Source organism: Larimichthys crocea, chromosome XXII (assembly GCF_000972845.2).
Source record: "Larimichthys crocea isolate SSNF chromosome XXII, L_crocea_2.0, whole genome shotgun sequence".
Classification (NCBI taxonomy): domain Eukaryota; kingdom Metazoa; phylum Chordata; class Actinopteri; family Sciaenidae; genus Larimichthys; species Larimichthys crocea.
The window spans coordinates 12,566,837-12,587,963 of NC_040032.1; the positions used below are offsets into that span (position 1 = coordinate 12,566,837).

A 21,127-nucleotide genomic window follows, 5' to 3' on the forward strand; every position below is an offset into this window, starting at 1 on the left:
CTGTAAGTTTTTCTTTTAGTCAGCATTTTCGTCAGCCCAATACACACAGCTCTTGTCCAGATTGTGTTGAAATGATCAGGGCATTGGACAATGCCCTGATCATTTGGAAATATCAGAAGCCCTGCCATCTGAGGTAACAAAAAAAAAAAAAAAAAGTGTCACCAAAGTTCACAGACAGTCTTATCATGTGGGAACCTGATCGAAAACCAGACACCCGACCTTTAATGTGGAATTTAGAACTAATAAATCTATAAAAGTAATCTTGACACGTAACCATTGAGCGTGTTTAATCAACCACCAAAACCACCATTAAACCTGAGTGAGTTCATGTCCAACAGACTTATTTCATATCAGGTTTGATGCGAATCACATCTTTCATTTGGGTAATTTAAACATCAGGTATAGTTCCACATTTTGGAAAATTACTGAACAGCTGAAACAAAGATGATGCTTCGGAGAGATGGTCTGGGAATCTATCAGATACTGTCTGACCATAATATAACCTCTAACTACAACTAATGTTTCTGGGCTTCTAGTGCAGCTTTTAAAAAGCTGATACAAAAGCTAAATCATCATGATTGGTTCTGAGACTGCTTTTCATGCAATCCTGACTGTTGGAACCAAAGCCTGCTTAAATATGATTATTCAATACCATCAGACTTCAAACTAAAGCCAGAACACTCCTGGGGCCAAAATCATGTTGCCTTGATTCTAAATTAATGTACAGGTATCTGTTTATATATGATTTGTAGATGGTTACAATAAAAACTGGTCTTGTCTTTTATATTATAGAAGCAAAAGAAAGAAAGTTCAGTTGAGTGGCGTATGTAAGATCTTTATTTTCTCTGTTTGTCACAAAGACACTGAACCCTGAATATATTTTATATTTTTACGACAGCGTCTCCAAAAAGTTGTTGTAATCTAAATTCGACCTATGACTCTGTTTAAGAGGGAGAGTGAAGTGTCAGGTCTTGCACAAACCCCAGACAGATGCCACAACAGATTGGCAGATTAAGTGAGGAAAAACTTGACTTGTGTCATCAGTGTTCCCTCTGAACAGTGACAAGTAAGTGGATATGTGGATTTCCATTCTGGTTGAATCCTAACTTTTATAAAACAAATGTCAAATGACTGTGTGTCTTGTTGCAGAACCGATAACAGTTTGGATTGGGAGGAAAGTCGGGCGTACAGAGTCAATCAAAAAGTACGATTATGTGAGCTTTACAAATAAATAGGCATTCAAATCCATCACCAGTCCAGCTTAGACAAAATTCAGGTGTGTGTCCTTGTCTATCCCATAGTTGCCTTTGTGCTCATCAAACAGATTGCTGAGCTCATCCATGTACAGCTGGTGAAGTGCATCCAGCTCTTCGGCCGTTGGCTTCTCTTTCCTCTCCACCCGTATTGGCCGGCCAACTGCAGAGACAAGGTGAAGGACAACACGCTCAGAGCTGGTGTATATTTTAATGCAATATGAGGTCTATTGATCTAAAACATGATAATATCTGGGCTGACGTGCGTGTCTGAGTGGTTGCATCAGAGAGGGCGATATCTCTGGCTATGTTTGACTTCATATTACTTGTGTGCACTGAGATTTTCTTTGCCAACTGTAGATTGATTAGATGCTTTTGCCATAAAATAGCAGCTGGTTGGGATCTACATGAGCATAGATCTTTGATTTCATATATACTGCAGGTGATAATCGACCCAATTGCACAGAATCAAAAGACTAATTCAGTCCAGAGTCAAGGTAACTGCATACTGCACCCTCATAGATGGACAAAGCTGTTCACTCACCTACTGTATTGATGGGTTTTCTGTAAGGCATGAGACCAAAGGAGTACTGGAAGATGCCACGAGCGTGGAAGAGAGGCAGGGAGATACCCATGACGCTCTGCAGCCGTTCCTGTGTAGATCGAAGCCAGGTTCCTCTCGGGTTTCCCACTTGATCGTACACTTCATTCTCTCCGAAGGAGAAGACTGGCACCAGGTGAGCGCTACGAAAAGACGAAAAAGGGTGTTTGACTATTTGTTAATACATTTGAAATATTTGCACCGTTTTTAAATTGATCTCGTAACGAAGTCGGCCGACGTGCTTTCCCCGAAAATTCCATGTCAGGCACTTGAATAAGCCTCTGTTTCAAAAGGCCACGCTGAAACTAACAGATTGACATGATCCTTTCAAGCAGCCACAAGACCTCGGCAAATTAGCTGAATAAAAAGAAAACCTTCTGCTGCAGGGCTCTCTCCCTCTCTTGCTCTTACCCGTGCTCCATTGCCATTTTGATGAAGCCTTTCTTATTGGCCAAGAGTACATCGTAGCCCCCTGGGTGGGCATCAAGGGCCTCTGGAGCCCCACCGACTGCTATCACAACAGCGTTACCACCACCTCTTTTTCGGAGGTGATAGCTGGCGCTCTTTTTATCTGAAGGAATCAGACCTGCAGTGTAACAGAAAATAATCAAATAATACCTTAAATTATACTATATTTGGACTAGAACAAAGAATTGGCAAGCTGATCGAGTTTGATTCAAATGTCTCTGGCCCAAACCTGCGCACATGATGTAGTCTCTGAAGAATGGGGCTCTGAACCAAAGGGGCAACATGAGCAGACAGGTGGTGAGGCCAGGAAATAGCTGTTTGAAGCCCGTAGAATAGGTGCAGAAGTTAGTAAAGGCTCCTGCCACCAGCACACCGTGGGGATGGAAACCCATGACGTAGTTATGCCTGGGATCCAGGTCGGCTGTCTTCACCAACTAGGAGAAAGAAAAGACAAGAACGATGTGCAAATCATTGAACGTCTGCACATTTCTGTGTTGGTTAATCGCGCGGAATAATTTTATTTCAGATCATCTGATTCTCCCTAACAGGACAGTGAGATATTACAGTGGCCCAGCTGGCTGCAAGCCCAAACATGTCCCTCGATATTCCAGTTTCAACACTGTCTTTGACCCTCTGAACCCTCTATCATCTCTCCTCTATGTGGCCTGTGCAAACTGTCCAAAACCGTTTGGAGCCAGCCAGCCTACTGTAAGATACGCTTCCCCTCAGTAACTCGCGTTCACTGTGTTTAACTACAATTCTGAAGTACTTGAATATCTTTCATTTAGCATCTCAATCGATATTTTTGGACTCAGCATGGTCAGTTTTTTCCATCTTCGGGGTCGTGGTAGTTCAGTCCACAGGACTTGGCTTGGGAACTGAAGTGTGTGCTGGTTGAAGGTCAGCACAGGCCACAGTATGGAGCAAGAACTGGTAGCTGGAGAGCTGCCAGTTCACCTCATGGGCCCTCGAGGAAACTACCGAACGTAACTACGTTACGTGGCTGCCCATCACTTCACAATCCCTCAACATTTGCATGTCTATAAGCCTTTAGTGGTTGTATTTTGAGACTATAAATGTTCCATTGGGGGGGATCAATGAAGTTAATCTTCTTGTCAAAACCAAACCTGGTACCTACCTGTAACCTTGAACCTCTAACCTCAAGATGAGATGAGGGACGTTTTATAACCTTGATGTGATTATATCTGTTGTTTGTTGTCAGCATTTAGATTAGTTTCAGCTGCTATTTAAGTTATTTTAGGTTGTTACACAGGTTGTTTTTTAGCATATTTTGTACTACCAGTTGTGTATTGACAGTCTTTAACGCATCATTATTGCTGCCTGTCTTGGCTACGACTAGGGCTGCACAATTAATTAGAAATATTATAGCCAAATCACAAAAACTGCAATTTTTTGGGTAAAATTTGCAACAAAGCAACATTATAAAGTACCGTAGCGCTGCAGAGATGCCACTGCCCACAAATCTTGTTCTCGAGTTGTAATCATGATTTTAATTGTTTTTTCATCATTCACAGTTATTGTAAATCCTTTTATAATCCTAATATCTGTCAAAAGAATCACAGTCTGTTTGTTTTTTTACCATATCGTGCAGCCCTAGTTAGGACACTTTGGTTAAACTGTTATACAAATTGGTGTGAGGCTGATATTTACTGAGGGACGAGCTACAGAGAGGTCTGGTATGGTCACTTCTTTCTAACTCCACATCCCACCTTTTTTAATTTTCAAACTTGTTGTCTTCAGCCCCAGCGAACACTGACTCGAGTGACATCACTTAAGGACATTTATCGGATTTCACACAGCGCCATCTAGAGACAGGCTTTGTTCAACTGTTATCACAGATGACGCAGCACTCCCTAACACCTGGAAACAGATCTTAACGTCTAAAATCAATGTGAGTTTCCCTTAAGAACTTTACATATTAGTTTGTAGTATTGTGATTGAGCAGGTACTGATTGATTTGAGAGTCCTTAGATCACTTACAGAGGTGATAAATTTATCTAAAATTCAAGATAAACTTTGAGGACTGGTGTTGACTCACTCGTACTCCATTTGTTTGTCACTGGGCAGGAGCTCAGAGAAGAGATGCTTTAATGTTTGCACTTAACTCGGATTATTCTTCTCTTTGCCAGGTGAAGCGATTTCAGTGTTAGACAAACTATTTGACATGTGTTCAATTCCTTGAAAAATGTATCCTCGGAAATAATTGTTATGGATTAGATAACATATCTCTCCCGTGGAGCGTTGCCTCTACCCGCCCGGAGCGGAGGAGATAGCGAGAGGCCCCAAAGTTTATTGTCAAGAGTAAAGAGTCGCTTGCCATGTGCTGTAGTTTGTTTTGCAGCCTATAGCCGAGTATTGTGGACCAAATCTGCTCCCTTCACTGTTTGTATCGCTGTGCGAGATTAGTATCTCAAGGCCTCGCAGCTCTGAGGGCAACATCACGCCCACATTAGCCATGCTATCTTTCTCAGGGACAAACAGGCAGCTTCATTTCATCCACTTTGATTCTATTTTTACTCTGACTTTGACTTTTTGTGACTAAATTCCCCCAACACTGATGCAGCAACCTTCTTAGAGCTTCGGTTAAATATTCTCTTGCAGCTGATTTCTTGTTTTAAAAAAAACTCAGTCTGAACTGGTTTATACTGGAGGAGCTTCCCTGACCTTCACAGAGGTGGTATGTTATTTTGTGTCCACTCTATTTGTACTGTGGGTACCTGCTGCTGGTGCCCCTTAGTTCACAGTTAATGATTGGCTCCAGTTCCCCTAATGAGGACTGTTTATAAACAAAATCTCCACTGACGACCTTCTCCTATAGTCCTACTGCAAGGTCATGACCACCCAATTATCTCTACTGCTTTTGTCCTTGTCCAAGTTTTTTTAGGTTTAGTCAATAAAGTTGTGTTATTTTGGTGTGATTCCAGTGTAGACTGTAGGCAGAGGTAAAGCACTTACATACATATATATATAAATAACATCAAATCATGACAAAAGTTATCCCATAAATTCAAATTGACTGGGCCTTGGTGCTCCTGCTGGAGGGAGTGTGGACGTGTCCTCATACAGTATTAAACCTTTCTGGAAAGAAGTGAGCCTTCTATTTTACCTTGACGTTCCTGGGATACTTGAAAATCATTTCACAGTTACAGATAAACCCTCTTACCATCACCCCTCTCATTAGTGCAATTAACTCTATTCAGAGGTTATCGTGGAGACAATGAGTTTCACTTTTCAAATTCAAAAAGAGATGGGGGGATGAATACTGGGAAAATTTAATTGTTAGAACTATTTAGACCATCGACCATTGTACGCTGTTTGTTTGATTCCTCATAACAGGGTGTATAGTACCAGTCTGGGTAGTTGTGGATCCCACAACACCAGAAACTGTCTCTGGGCATTGCTGTTGGTCGAACAGTTACACAGTTCACAGTGGGTTATGTGCTATGACTATTGCTTGGCCAGGCTGGAGCCAGACTAGCTGTTTCCAATCCCTTAATGCTAATTCAGCAGCTTTAGTAAGTGGACAATGACAAAGTGGTCATGAGTGTGACTCGCTTGACATTTTGTATATTTCTTTCTTGTGTAAATCGTCACTGAATGGATTTATTTGTTTCATAAAGTGTCGAAACTTGTAGAGGATTGTGCGGCCTTGGCAGAGTCTAGTCTAGTTTAGTTTGACGTTGCACCATCATCATCGTCCTGTCGAAGTGTGTCAGGAACACACGCATCAGCTGCTGAGATTTTAGTCTGAGCTGATGATGCCGTGATTAGAGACGGTGGGGAAAAGACACACCAATGAAACTAATTGGGCTCTTTAGAGGACACTGCTCCTCTTTAGCCCTAAACTGAGTCTTTGTTTCAGTCTTAACGTGGCATTTAGTCAGATGATACTGAAAATGATTCACTGTGTTTGCATAACGATATGTGTGATCAGAGAAAAACCAGGGAAGTTTAGAGGTTTTTGTTCTTGGAAATGACTTAAATTGTTTTCATCTTCACAGAAATGAAACATTTCTAGTCTGCTATTTGTGTCTGCATCAGCTCTTGAATAACTTTAATACTTTTTATTGTTTTATTGTTATTTAAAACAGTCTAATTATTATTCAGTTTGTTCACTTGTCACTGTTATTGTCGTCTTATTGCTTCGGTACCGGTCTTCTCCTGGCTTTTATTTTTATATGGTTCTGTTTTTATGGTGCTCACTGCTGTAACCGCCTTATCGCACTTGGTCTTGGGACACTTGGTAACTCCTTCAGATTACATTACATTGCCTGCAGCATATATTGAATTATTATGGACCATTTTTTTTTGGTTTTATAGCTCATATATTTCTTAGAGCTGGCTATAAAGCCATTATTTAAATGTGCATAAAGTATGATGATGATGATAGTAGCAGCAGTCAGATTCATATTTCTGTATTTTAATATTCAACAACATTTCTACGTCTCAAAATGGTGTTTTCTAATCTTAAAATAATGTGTAAAATGCATATAGATTACTAGATTACTTCATATAGTTCAATTTAACAGGCCAATATGGACTACTGTGTTATTATTTATGGCTATAATGGCTTTAATGGAGACATGACTTACTTAATGCGCAAAGAAACAACAAATTTTCTTTAAAAAAACATATTTAAACTCAGTTTTCCTGCTCCCAAATGTTGCTTTCTATTGAAAAAGGGAGCTTGTGTGCGTGACAAGCTTTTATATATACACACCATCATCATAAAATAGATTATGTAATATATGTACAAAAATGTTTTTGCAGCTATCTTTAAAGTATTGCATGCAGATCTATTTTTAAAACGCTGTTGAACCTGTTGTTTTATCAGCACAGTCCAAAGTATGAGTCTTGCTCGGGGGCAGGATGTATGTCCATGTAATGTGGTGGATGTTTGTCAACAGGGGAACTCTTTGGAAGATGTTCTCTCCTATTTTTCATGGGGGGAAAATGGCAACATCAAACACTGCTGTTGACTTTGATATGAAATATTACGCTTTCCGTGATCAAAGTGTGTGATCAAATTGACCTCAGGTCATGTATGCACTGTTCAGGCATGACCACAAGAGGGACGCCGTGAGCTGCAAGAGACAAGCTTGTACTGAAGAGACAGATTTTTACATTTAAATCACTGATAACTAAAAGTTGTCTACCCTAGATCACTGGATAAAGTCATCCTCATGTTTGAAACTGCAATGGGTGGTGAGTCCATGGTTTGCAGACATGCCTAACAAACTGGTTATCAATAACATCCATCCTCCAGCCTCTGAACACTGACATATCTCTGGTTAGCAGTAGGGGAAATGATCTGTGAGGAGATTAAAGAAGAGTTTGACATTTTGGGAAATGCCCTTTCTTGCAGAGCGTTAGATGAGATCAAGATGAATCTTTTCTCTAAACATGAAGCTGGAACGAGGAGGTTGATGCCTTAAACTGGAAGCAGGAGGAAAACAAAATCTTCCCACCAGCACCTCTGAAGTCTGCTAATGAACACATTATATTTAAAAAATTGCTTGATCTGGACAAAAATCAAAATGAGTTGTGGTTTCACACGCCACTGTGCACCTTGTGTCACCTTGTCGTGACCCTGATGTTGCAACTGTAGGAAAGTCCAGCTTCATATTTAACTGACTGATATGGGAGTGGTAGTGTAGTATTTCGGAGTCCATAAGTCAAGTATTGATGCTTGTGTCGTCTGTAGTACTGTGTTTAATCAGACAACAACAAGGTTTGCTGTAGGATCTGGGGAGCCTATGTGTATATATATAAAGTACATGACCATATGGAACATAGGGAAGTCCATCCATCAGTGGAATTTCTGCTGCCAAGGACAGAGATAAGATGTATGTAGCTGGAGGTCAAAGATTAGCTATAAAGAACATGCAGATGTTTTGATGCCCTGTGCTCTGACCTGCACACCTCACCTCACATCTGGCTGCTGTTTAATGGCTGCGATGTACGGTATCACCATCTAAAAGCTCTCACCTTGACCGGGAAGTAATCCCGCATGTAATCCCAAAGTTTGAGGCCACACAAGAAAGGCACCCGGCGGCCTCCGCGGGAAGGAGTGTCATAGTCAAAGAACCACCAGACAGCGTACAGCACGCTGATCAGCCAGAAGCGTGTGAAGAGCAGATAAAAAAACAGGAGGATGCAGGTGGGTGCTGAGGAGAGAGAGGGGGAAAAAATCACATGCAGCAGCTTCAGGGCAGCGGGGCACATACTGTAAATAAGTGCGTTACATAACCATCCATAACAAAAACGCATGACATGTTATATGAATGCTTACGAGGAAATCATGTGTGTGTTTAGCCAGTTTATGAATAGGGGATGTCTGCTCTGCATCAGGGGCATCCTGTCCTCCTGGACTTGACATCATAAGTGGTTTTGGTGGTTACTGATAGCAGAGCGATGCTGTGGGAGAATGCGCTTGTTTGATGTCAATACAATTTAATATTTCACTACGACGGACAAAGAGTTCTTATGTGCACTCTCCCTCTGCTGTGGATGTGAATCACTGGTGTTCTCTCTTCTGGCTGCTGATGTTTTGGAGTGTTTTATAACCTTGATGTGATTATATCTTTGTTGTTTGTTGTCAGCATTTAGATTGTTTCAGCTGCTATTTAAGTTATTTTAGGTTGTTACACACGTTGTTTTTTAGCATATTTTGTACTCCCAGTTGTGTATTGACAGTCTTTAACGCATCATTATTGCTGCCTGTCTTGGCTATGACTAGGGCTGCACAATTAATTCGAAATATTATAGCCAAATCACAAAAGCTGCTATTTTTTTTTTGATGAGGTAAAACGTACAACAAAGCAACACTATAAAGTACCGTAGCGCTGCAGAGATACCACTGCACACAAATCTTGTTCTCGAGTTGTAAGAAAACAAATCATCATGATTTTAATTGTTTTTTCATCATTCACAGTTATTGTAAATCCTTTTATAATCCTAATATCTGTCAAAAGAATCACAGTTTGTTTTTTACCATATCGTGCAGCCCTAGTTAAAACACTTTGGTTAAACTGTTATACAAATTGGTGTGAGGCTGATATTTACTGTCACAATCATCAATCAGCTACCAACTAACGACAAGCTGACTACACAGGACACACCCCCCAACACCTCGAGCTTCGCTGTAACACCTGAACACCTGCTGAGACTGAGAGTCTGTGATAAGCAGCTGGTAAGCAAGCACCGAGGTCGAATGAGGAGACATTTAAAAGCCTCAAGTGGTGCTCGTACAAACAACAACTAGAACTCACTGAAAAATAGAACGTGAGCATGAAAAAGTCATCTAACAATATGCACTTTTATATATAATTCATAGTGTTAAATACATCCAGTTTGGAACATGGCAGAGCTGTAGGGTTTGATTTAATGTCATCAACCATTCATATATAACATTTTTCTTTCAGAGCTTAATCAACGCACGCTATACTCAGGCCATGTTTGACTTGGCTCCCCCTTCTGACTATCCAGCTGTTCATGTCACTTGTGACAACTCTTCTCTACCTTTAAATTCACTGAGACTTTACCCAAGAACAGCTAAGCCAACTTGTGTGAACACTAAGAAGCAAAGAATAACTGTAGGTTTGTTCTTCGTGAAGATCAACACTCTGTCATTTCCATTGGAGACATAAGAACATGCTTTCTTACCCAGGCCAAGGAAGGAGAAGACCCACTGCAGCACCGCCGCCGTCTGCAGCCTCCTGTGCAACGGCGTTTGCAGTGGGGCAAAATCGATCTTCATGTTTTCCACAAGAAGAAAAAGGGAGACAAAACCGATCTGCTGCAGCCGGTGGCTGAAGAAGAAGAGTGAGTAAAATGGGTCCAAAGTCTGTCTGTCATCTCCTCTCCACCGTGACCTCCTATTCACAGTCTTATCTCAGAAACTCAATATCGGGTTTGATTTGGCAATCCGTATCTGCCACATCTGACTTTTGACCTGCAGGGAAGTGTAGCAGGGCATTCGAATGTGAGCAATAAGCATAAGTTATAGGAAGAGGGGACTTTTTATGTTCATTTTAATATTTAACTTTAACTTCTTGCACAGCATGAATCAGTAGTTTGCTGTCTGTGTTAGCTGGCTGTATGATATTTTACCCTAAAATGTTGTAAATGCAGCCCTGTCTGGTTAAGCAATCACTTAAGTGCATCTCAGGGTGACACAGGTACTGATAAAGGTCGTTTGTCGGCACATTTCTTACCACATACCCTCTTAATCAGTGCTGTATGACATGATTTGAATACTGTTTTAAGTTTAATGTAATAGTTTGCAGCAGAGTCCATCATTTAGGTGTGCATATAACACATTAAAGGAGAAGTCACAGGAGATAGTGGAGCATCAGTCATCACATATCACCAACACAGATAATCTCTGGCTTCTTTATATTTGTCTTTGAATCTGTTTTCCTCATTATCTTCTGTTAGACTGACGTTTGTTCAGCCCTTTTGATTACATCTTCATAAATTATTAATTCATTCTGGGATTATCCACCTTAATCACATCATTAAGTCTTTGATCTTATGTCAGTCAGCCGGTGAATGTTTTACTCGCACACAATGCCAGAACGGTAAATGCAATCACAGAATATAATCCTGGTAATAATGAGACACGGTGCTTTAAAACATAAGACGGATTAGTGCTTTTTTTAAAAATGAGCCGTCAGCCTACATTATTAAAACCTCTTTCTGAATCATGTGTTTGTCTTTCAGATGTCCGATGTGAAACAGGCCCTCGGGGTGCAGTGTGATGAGTTGGCATTATTCATATAATCAACTATTGTCTGGCACAGTCTGCAAATATTGGATAATCATTGTCACAAAGGCAAATCATGGAGCCTTTTATGGTTTTAATAAGTTAGATTTTACATCATTTAAATAAGACTGCTGTTTTACTTAAACATATTTCTTATGTACATAACCCTTTGTTAATTCTGTTGAGTCCAATAGTGAATAGAAATGTTGTCCTACTTAATATTTTCTTCTTATAATCACTTCATCTTGCAGGTCTATCACCATATTCCTTTATCCATCACTTTATATAATCTTCCCAAATGTATTTATTTTACTTTTATTTAGTTTAGGTGAAGGTTATTTCCTGATTTGAAACCACCAAACGTTAACAAACGTCAAAAATGTTGAGATAAACAGATTGGACCAAACGTCCCTCCTCTTGTACCACTACGCAGTGCGCGTAAAAACAAAACATGTCCTCCGTGCGTCAGGTTCGCCGCGTTTACGCCAGAAATTGATGTTGAGATTTCAAAATAAAAGCCAAAGACTTCTCTGAGTGTTCATTGCTACAGATATGCGAGGTGAAGATGATTTGCCAGCCTATAATAAACATCATTTTTGATGTGTTTTATTATTTTTTTTTATTTATTTAATACAAATTATATTTGTTCACTAGTGTTTTTAAGTGTGCCGGTTAAAGCGGAAATCTTTCATATTCTCTCTGACTTGACTTTTATTTTCCTCCTCCGTTGGCTCCAGTTTTGTGTCTCCGGGATGCTGAGCAGCAGGCGGGCGGGGCCGTTTTTCCTTGCAGTGCCCTGCCGTGGAGTGATGTAGCAAGAGGACAGAGCAGGCACAGAGGCGAGCACAGCAGACGTCAGTGCGCTTTTATCTTGAATGAACTCGTTAAATTCTCCAAGATTCTTAGAAGCATGATGGGTTTATTTGACCTTATCTAACGTCAACAGTATTTGGAGCCATCCGTGCAGCCTGACGCACGGACATCTTGTTTCTCTCACATCAGGACACAGGAGTGCACAGAGAGGGGTTTATTTTCTTCATCTTGGACCCGGTGCCGGTTGTATTGTAGTGGAGCTCCATAAAGCCCACCATGGCGTGGCCCTGTATCAGCAGGGCGTGCTGCATGGCCCGCTTCTGGAACCAGCTGGACAAGGCTGACATTGCGGTGCCTTTGGTGTTCACCAAGTACACGGACGTCTCTGAGATGCAGCACATCCAGCTGCAGCCGCCTCTCCATCCTCCCCAGGCCCGGGTCGCCATAGAAACGCAGCCGTCTCGTGCAGAATCCCGCACCACGACAGCGGCGACACGCGCGCCTCGGAGGTGCGTCTCCGAGGAGCGCGTGTGCAGCTCGGTGATGCGCGAGGACTTTAAGCACTGGAAAGTGCGACCCGAACCGAGCTGTAAACCCAAGAACGAGTACCACGGACCCGAAACACCGTTCAACAGCGAGACCCAGTACCAGAAGGACTACAAGCCGTGGCCCATCCCGAAAAGGTACGACCATCCCTGGATACCCAAACCGACTCCTGACGACCGGGCACCGGACAGGTCAAGGCACGCGAAACAGCTGCCAGATGCGGACAGCGGCGTGGAGAAGAGCGCTATCGCCGACAAGGTGCAGGAGAAAGACATCCTCCAGGGCCAGGAGAGGAAAAAGAAGTCCAGCAAACAGGACGGGGTGAAGAAAGTTGTCGTGAAGGTGGAGGGAGAGGGCAAAGGGAGGGCGGCGGCGGATGCTGTGAACAGGCAGATCAAGGAGGAGATCGCGGGAGGCAGCTCCTCGTACAAGTGAGTTCACACACGGGGAGGTCACCAAGATGGAGGTGCAGAGGGGTCATAGGGGTCAGAGGTGTTATTGGACTGTAGAAATACATATTCATGCGTATAAAAGAGATTTACACACTATGCATGCATACATGCACGATACAGAATTAATCTGTTGTCAGGTAAGAAAGGTTTAGGGACTGTATGAAAATTATTTCAGTGGGGAGGTGGATGAGCTTTATTTTTCATTCTCCAGCATTATTAATATTCTCTTTGGACCCTTTCCTTGACTGCAGCTAAATGAAGTAATATCTAATATATTTATGCAACTCATTTTCCATTTATAAACAAACTGCAGTTCCTCAAAACATCCACTTGAGGCTGGCTCCAGAAGTGAGTCAGTCTCCATAAGTCCCTATGTTTCACAGCAGAAATAAACATGTTTACAGCCTGGTACAAAAAACAATTTTGGTCTCTGTAGCTAATTTCCCTGTTCATGACAACTGTACTGAGGGTGAATTTATATACAACTCACCTGTTCACATTATATTAAGAACTAAGAGCGTTGTTGCTTTAAATGACAGGTGGGTGCCGTTACAGGTTTGTTTGTTGGCTGCATTCAGCCCGCCCCTGGTCCACTGAGGTCCATGTTTCATACAGTCTATCTTTATGCTCATTTGTTAATGGAATAAAAGTTTTTACATAACTACTAATCGGCATAATAACAGTGGAATTGTGGCAAACTTAACACAATGATGCATCCTGAGTATCAGATATTTCAGTCATTTCTTTATTTTTGAGCCCAAAGCAGTAACTGTTACATGTTTTTCTTGTACTGTACCCATAAAGGGAAAAATATCTCACCCTAGTCATTTTCTGAAGCCTCTCCCCAAATACTTTTCACACAGTCCCTTATTAATTGTAGGTCCCTGGTCAGACCTTTGCATGGGAGAAATGTGATTTTCTTTCATGCACAATAAAGGACTTAATTGGGGGTGCATAATTGTATCACTTAATCTCTGTTTCACAAACTAACTGAGGCTTGTTCTGTTGAAACAAACAGCTCAGAGGTACATGCAGCAGGTGTAAACATTACAGAGCAGTCCCCCTCACACAAATTAAACTGAAAGGTCAAGGTGGAGTTGCTGTTTGGATGTTTTACGTCCACGAGGCTAATCTCTGGCCTGTTGTGCAACCTTGCCGAGGATGATAGAGGCTGCCGGCCGGATGAGCAGAATGCCACAGTGACTGTGCGCATGTCTCACAAAGCTGTGCATTCATGTTATTGGTTGTATTTATGTTCTCGGAAGGCTGCTGGCTGTGAGAGTGTGAGGTGATATAGGAGATCCATTACACACTTGAGCCTTGATGATTGCGTATCTGCTTTTTTTTGTGGATTTTTATTCAACGTTTTATTCTTTATCTTATCCTAAAGAACCAAATCTGCACTCCGGTGTCGGAGTTGAATGGCGCTTTGTGAGATGAGTAAGTGAGTGTTACAGCTGTTTGGTGCCTTGTTGTCGTGCCTGTGTTGTTGAGGCAGTCAGCAGGGTGCAGCCCAGGGCGCTTCCCCTCCCACATGGCATGAAATGGCTGCACCGTGACAAGCAGAAGCCCAGTCAACTCTCTCTCTGTCTGTCTGTCTGTCTGTCTGTCTTCCTCTGCATGCAGAGACTCAAAGCAGGTCAGCTGCAGGTTAATGCAGCGAACAGACAGACACATGCATTAAAAGACATCTGTGTTAAAGCATGTTTTAACCTTGCATCACTGAATGATTATGCATAATTACATAGGCTGATCTCTCAGTTGGCTGTATATAACTTTCTTTTGCTTGTTTGTTTTGGATTTATTCATTTGGACAGCATCATTCTGTAAAATACATTAACATAGTATGATCGTATCATCATAATAAGAATGCAGTGAGAGACACTAAGTGACAATATTCAATTATTCCAGTTACACTGACATGATGAGCTAGAAGCATCGTAAAAACAGACCATTTATCACCAACATGTCATTTCCTAACTATGTTTTCAAGCCAATGTACCAAACATCACAACATTACAGTTACAATGGTGGTTTGCTACAGTAGGAGTAAGATCCTGATGTCTCGATGAGGAATCTTCAGCCTGGTTTAAGTTTATAACCTAGACACGACGTTAAAAAGCAGAAGACAGAACATTAAAATCCCTTGCCTCTGAGCTGTGGCCTCATACGTGTCGTTGTAGTTAGAGCTACAGTAGATTGATGAATCAGCTGATATGTTGGCCGATAGAGGCTGCTGTAGCTCAGGAGCCCCTAATCAGATGATCGGTGGTTCAATCCCTGCCTTTACCTTGCATGGTAGCCAATGCCATCAGTGTATAAATGATTGAAGGAGGTAGAGTAAAAGCACCTTGAGTGGTCAGAAGATATCTAAGCACAGTCCATTTACCATTTAGAAGCTCATTGACTTCTGTACTCCATTTTTTTGTTGAAGGCAAGTTGTATGCTGGTGTCTGTACAAGATGGGGTTTTTTTTTAGGAGAAGCACCACTTTGTGTCTTTTTACTGCTCGAAAACAACCAGCACAGTAGTAACTGTTCTTGCACATAAATTATGTATGTTTCAAACCGGCCAGGTCGGTAATCACTGAGCATGAATGACAGACAGCCGGTGCATACAGCTGTAGGAGTCTTACACTATAACCTGTCAAGATGATCATATCATCAGTATAAGCTCTGCAATGAGGCCTGTAGCGCAGTCTGTCCTGTCAGTCTGAGCAGTGAACGCCAGACGTCCTTTACCTGCCGTGTGTCATTGTTACCAGAACTGGCTGTCTTTGCAGCTGTTGTCACGTCACTTTGAATGTAATATAATATCTTAAAGTCTGTGTGAAATACATTAAATATGTTGCTGAAAACATAAAAGAATGACTACAAATAATGATATATTACTGAGGGATAAATAGCTTCTCACCAGTTTTCAGTCCAGGATTTATTCTTAAAGCGTGGCTCAATGACACAACTGAGTCCAGAGGAAAATACACCGGTTACATCAAATCATTCAAATTTGGCTGGGTGGTTAATAACACTTTCATCTTTGGACTGACAAACTCAGAACACATATTTATTATTACTTTGCACAGACTTTAAAGTATGGCGGTTCACTGGCACAATCGTTTTGCTTTAATCTGATAATATTCCAACAAGAAATGCAGTTTTAGCTTTAGTTTCTGGGCCAGTTGCTCCACGAGAGATTTAAAAATGAGACTGCTGCTGTTCAGCCAAATTCTCAGGAATTTAAAAGATTGAATCATTTCAGTTTGAGAACCAGTTTCAAGGTCAGGATGTGTGTCCTTGAGAATAAAACACATTTTATCGTGTGTTTACCAGCATTCAGCCCAAGCTTGAGATGACGTATTCTTAAATTTAAATCTGCATTGGCCTCAAAAATCCTGTCTCAGTTGGCGCTTTAGTTGCTGTAGAATGTGTATATATGTATATACACACAGAGTCTATATATAGAGTCTATTTATAGACCCTGTAGCAGGATGCAGCTTTCATTAGAGAGTCTACTCGAAGCCAGCCCTCGTTGCATTATGCTGATTTACAGCAGGCCAATTAAACGTGAAGTCTTGTTTCCCTCAGCTTTATTTTCTGATGAGAACACTTATAAACTTTTATTTATCCACAGAGAGCTTGCTGAACAAAAAAGCTCTTTTCTGCAATGCACCGGGGAAATGCTAAATGCAGCTATAGTTTTTTTTCTTTTTTTTCCTGCCAACCACTTTGTTAACAGTTTCTCTTCATGGTGCAGCATTTTTCAACCTAACAAGTCCCATCCAACCTTCACCTCGCTGCCGACTCGCTGCATTATGTTCAAAATGCCGTTTGTTTGCATGAGAATAAGTCTCAGACGGTCGCTGGTGGAGTATTTGTCGGTGTTTTTCTGCTGTAAAAAGACAAAAGGCCATTCTTCATCTTGTCAGCATCATTTGTTCCATCGTGCGATGCGTGGAGACGTTAAAAAAGAGCAGATTGCATAAAGAATTATCCAGAAAACGGCCCGAGAATGACAAACGAGAGCGGAGTTTCATCGCTGATGGCAGGGCAGGTGATGCAGGTTCATTGAGTTCAAAAAGAGAGACAGAGAGAAAGAGAGAGAGGCATGAATTTTTAATTTTAATTTGTGTCACGCATCGCAGCTCCACATTTATCACAGCGGCGTGATCTCTGGAGCTTCTTCATTTCACTTTCTTCCCCCGTGTTTCTCACCTGGCCACATAAAAATCAATCCTTGATGAATTTCAAAATGTCTTTTATGTCATGTTTACAGAGCATTGTGGCTGCTCGTGGTAGCAGACAGCACACTTGTAAAGAGGCCAATGGATTCTGGTGGATTTAAAAATGATCCTCTTAGAGAGCAAGCAAAGCCTCGTGTTCTTACTGACGAGCAGCGAATGCAGGAAAACCCCATTGTGCTCCGAGACAGAGGACAAATCAGGAAAAAAAAAAAATGTCCCGAGCTAACTCATCTGTAATAACAGTGCACTTTGTTTTTTTCCCCTGAAAATCGCCACTTTTGTTGAGTTTCTGTGAGATTTAGCTGCCAAAGGGTAATCCTAATATCTCATCTGATGTCCGGCGTTCATCTGTTGCATCCACTGTCAACTGTCTTATGTAACCAATCAGATTTTAACAGATCTGATTACAGTTAATTCACGAGGAAATCTCTTCATATGAATGAGTTATGTAAGATAATGTAGCCTAGTTAAACCTGCAGCTGTAACCGGACTCTGCCCTGTGTTAATAACTGAAAATCTGCACTTTGTGACGGGCTGAGAAAGACTCAGATTAAACAGTTATAAATCATCCCTTCACTAGAAGATTTGAACTGAGTTTGTTTGGTGGCTGCGGTTCTCCGAGCGTCTACCAAGAATGCTTGTAAAATCTGCACGGTAGCCATCATTTGTGACCCGATGAGCACCCCCCCCTGTAATACTGTTACAGCTCTCGGTGTAGCTGGTTCCAAACGAGCGGCTGCCTGAGAAGCTACAGAGAGGCTGAGATAGATAGAGATGAGGCCAACAGATCCCAGCGGAGGGAGGGAGTATTGACCCGGAGCCAGCCTCTGACACGCCAAGAAACACTGTTAGGAAGTGAAACTACGGTATTGTGCGTGGGCAGATTGATTCTCTGGCGTACTCTGGGAGAAGCGGGCCAGTCCTTTATCTCAGACCAGCAGTGGTGGGGAATTAGAGCCAGAATCGCTGTGGACAGTGATGGTGCACAGAAGTTTGTTTTTCATGCGCAGAGGAATTTATGTCCATTTTACACCCCATGCATCCATATGTAGAGAATCGAGATACAGCTATTGTTTTATTACTGATTATAATAATGAATTAATAACAGCTTCAGATGGCACACGTTCATGTTCGTCCAATAACTTCAGTTTACAACTAATTATCTACCTGCTTTTTGCCCTTATATGTGTTAATTAGTTAATGTTATCATCAGCGCATTAGCTTTTTTATAATTAGATTTTATCACTTATTTATATGATGATATCTATGTAGGGCATGTTCTCTCTCTTCTTCTCTCACAGTCCAAACACATGCAGGTTAATTGGTGACTCTAAATTGGTGTGAATGTGAGCATAAATGGCCGTGTTGGACAGTAATTGGCTGTATTTGACCATGTTTGATCGTACTTGACCGTAATAGTCTACACTTGACTGTACTTGGCAACATTTTACCATGTTTGACTATAATTGCTCTTAATTGTCAGTAATTCGCTGTATTTGACCGTACTTGACTGTAATTGATGGAATTGTCAGTGTCTGACTATAATTGATCTTATTCGACCGTACTTAACCGTATTCGACCAATTTGTCCGTGTAATTGACAGAATTTGACCTTGTTTGACCACGATTGACAATTTTTTGACCTTTGTTTGACTGTAATCGACCGTGTTTCACCGTAAAGTATGAATTTGTCTCTGTGTGTCAGCTCTACAAGCTGTAACTGTAAGCTTGGATTGGCTCCAGCTCCCCCGTGAAATGGATTAATATTATGGATTGATTCAGGATTTATTTGATTTAGATTTCCATGAGTGGATGTCGGAGACATACAGTACAATTTATATAGTAGTATAGTACTGTTGTAAAATTTATGGTGCTGCAAGGATTACCTATTACATATACATATTATTTTTATGTTTTCATGATGATGCTTGACAGTATGTTGATGTTGGTTGTCAGCTTGTTGATTCACAAAATTGATTTGGGCTTTTAAAACACAGTTTGATGGGAATCCTCCACTGACGTAAATTTGATTTGAGGTTTCTTACTCTCGTCCTGGCTGCTTTTCTGCAGCCTGCCAATAACCTGTCATCGTACTTATGCAGCTCGACACAGTTTGATCACGCAGAGCAGAAATTTGCAGACATTTATTTTTATTCTTTTTCTCTCATGACTCTCCTCTTGGTCCAGATTGTGCCACGTTAGAGGAGGGTTGCATGAAGCTCAGCAGAGGCGTACCCTGGCGTGGTTCCACCCCCTGTCAGTGCCAGTGTTCGCTTGTAGTGATGAGGCCTTGCTCTGCACATCCCCTCCACTGCAGCGGGTCAGCGGGGTCAGAAATCTGAAGACGTTTTAGTTACACAGCAAGAAATGTCTGAACATCTTCCAAAATAATAAAGCATCATTCAAAATGTGTTAAGAGACGAAAAACTTTAAATTGGGAATGTTTGTGATGTTGTAAATTATTGGAAATCTCATAGAAAGTATAGATATTTTAGACACAGTTAAAGTACTCAGATGAATCGTTCATTGCAGCCCCATACTGAATCATATTAAACATTTTATGCAAACATACAGTATGAGCTGAAAGTTTAGAAACAACAGCACTCAATGATTGTTTTCTAATGCAAACACGTGAACTGCAGACCATTTCTAAGTCCATCAAAATTAAAACATGTCACACAACTCTTCTCCAGTGCACCACGCTTTATTCACCCAACGTTTTCAGCTACTTTACCTCCAGCAGAGTGATGCTGGTTATCAGCTCTGGTTGTTTCTGGTTTCATTTTAGTTGGTGGACGTGTTATGAGATTCATTTTGAAAAATGAGTTTGAAAAAAGTTTGACAGATTACAAAACTGAGAAATTTAGATTCGACCTTTTTACCCGTGAATGCTGGAAGTTTGTATTTGTTGAATATTTTTCATGCAAAGATCGTAGCAAATATTGTATGTTGTCAATAGTAAAAGATGATTATTTTGTTATTCTAATTGGCTCGTAGAACATGTGTCAAGCTGGTTAAAAGAATAATTAATATCTCAGGATGTTTGCAGAGATTTGATTTTTACCCGGCATGTTCAGGGGTCCAGTGTCAGACGCACATACATAACTTCAGAGCTGTACAGTAAACTGCTTTCAGTGTTGCACAGTAAAACACTAATTTTATAAACAAGTACCAAGTACACACTGTCCACAGACACACAGGCTTTATTGTTAAACAGTCTTATGTCCATGAATAGTAGCAATGTTACAGTACAAACCGGTGTTTCACACTGTGAACCCTGTGTGTCCTCACAATCTGTCTCTTTCTCTGTCTTTCTCGCACACATACACACACCCTGTGGTGTCATGAGAGTGCTTTATACCCTTGGCCTTGGAGATTGTTGTGTAACCTGTCCTTGCATTGTGGCTTCTTGGCCCAGTCGAGCATTGAAAGTAGACTTCGGTCCTGTTACGTAATCGCTCTCTTGTGTGATTCGCACCTCGTCTCTGCACCACTGGAGGGATTTCTGCATGCAGGAGCCATGTCACTGTCACCAGCCTTTGTATATCTCACATAGTTTGGCTTTCACAGCGTGATAAACGAACATTTTACGCCTCAGTTTTGTTTAATACATGAACTGTAACGCCTGACGTTTAATTAAAGTTTAGATTAATGGCAACTAATTATATAATTATGAAGAACAGATGGTAAAAGTTAAAGCTTTTTGATTTTTAATTGAAAATCTGTTGTTGTCTTGTTAACAAAGGTTAGATTAAATACTTGAGCAGGTTCTACATCATATCATAAACTTCATATTTTATCCATGTTAGCAGCACGGCTCTAGTTTATGAATGAACTCCCTCTAGCACCATCATCAGGGCGACATTTTAATTTGTCCAATACTTTGATTTATGACCAAATACGTGCAAAACTGGACGCATTCCAATGATCTTCAGCTGTACTTTGAGTTTAGAGCTAATAAGCAGCC

General features: G+C 41.1%; 2 protein-coding genes across 2 annotated transcripts in view; one reads left to right on the plus strand and one right to left on the minus strand.

Annotated features, from left to right (window-relative positions):
- mogat2 (monoacylglycerol O-acyltransferase 2) lies at positions 1 to 10,343 on the minus strand. The gene is made up of 6 exons (XM_010746875.3): positions 10,009 to 10,343; positions 8,332 to 8,510; positions 2,552 to 2,756; positions 2,266 to 2,440; positions 1,798 to 1,997; positions 1 to 1,416 (listed from the first exon to the last, which is right to left on the minus strand). Exons 1-6 carry the CDS (start codon positions 10,100 to 10,102, stop codon positions 1,262 to 1,264), a joined length of 1,008 nt encoding a protein of 335 aa, XP_010745177.3. The 5' UTR covers positions 10,103 to 10,343; the 3' UTR covers positions 1 to 1,261.
- The window catches only part of map6a (microtubule-associated protein 6a), a 20,432-nt gene continuing 9,453 nt past the window's right edge, over positions 10,149 to 21,127 (plus strand). The window contains exons 1-3 of the mRNA XM_027273587.1: positions 10,149 to 10,167; positions 11,848 to 11,964; positions 12,057 to 12,900. Of these exons, the coding sequence (XP_027129388.1) occupies positions 12,200 to 12,900 (701 nt within the window). The 5' untranslated portion in view covers positions 10,149 to 10,167; positions 11,848 to 11,964; positions 12,057 to 12,199. The remainder of the gene's footprint in view (positions 10,168 to 11,847; positions 11,965 to 12,056; positions 12,901 to 21,127) is intronic.

Excerpts from the sequence above, each read along its gene's own strand:
- mogat2 (XM_010746875.3), bottom strand. The coding sequence starts at position 10,102 with ATGAAGATCGATTTTGCCCCACTGCAAACGCCGTTGCACAGGAGGCTG. Across the intron at positions 2,757-8,331 it reads GGGATTACTTCCCGGTCAAG|TTGGTGAAGACAGCCGACCT; the intron begins GTGAGAGCTTTT and ends TCTTTCTCCTAG. Across the intron at positions 1,417-1,797 it reads AAAACCCATCAATACAGTAG|TTGGCCGGCCAATACGGGTG; the intron begins GTGAGTGAACAG and ends TTGTCTCTGCAG.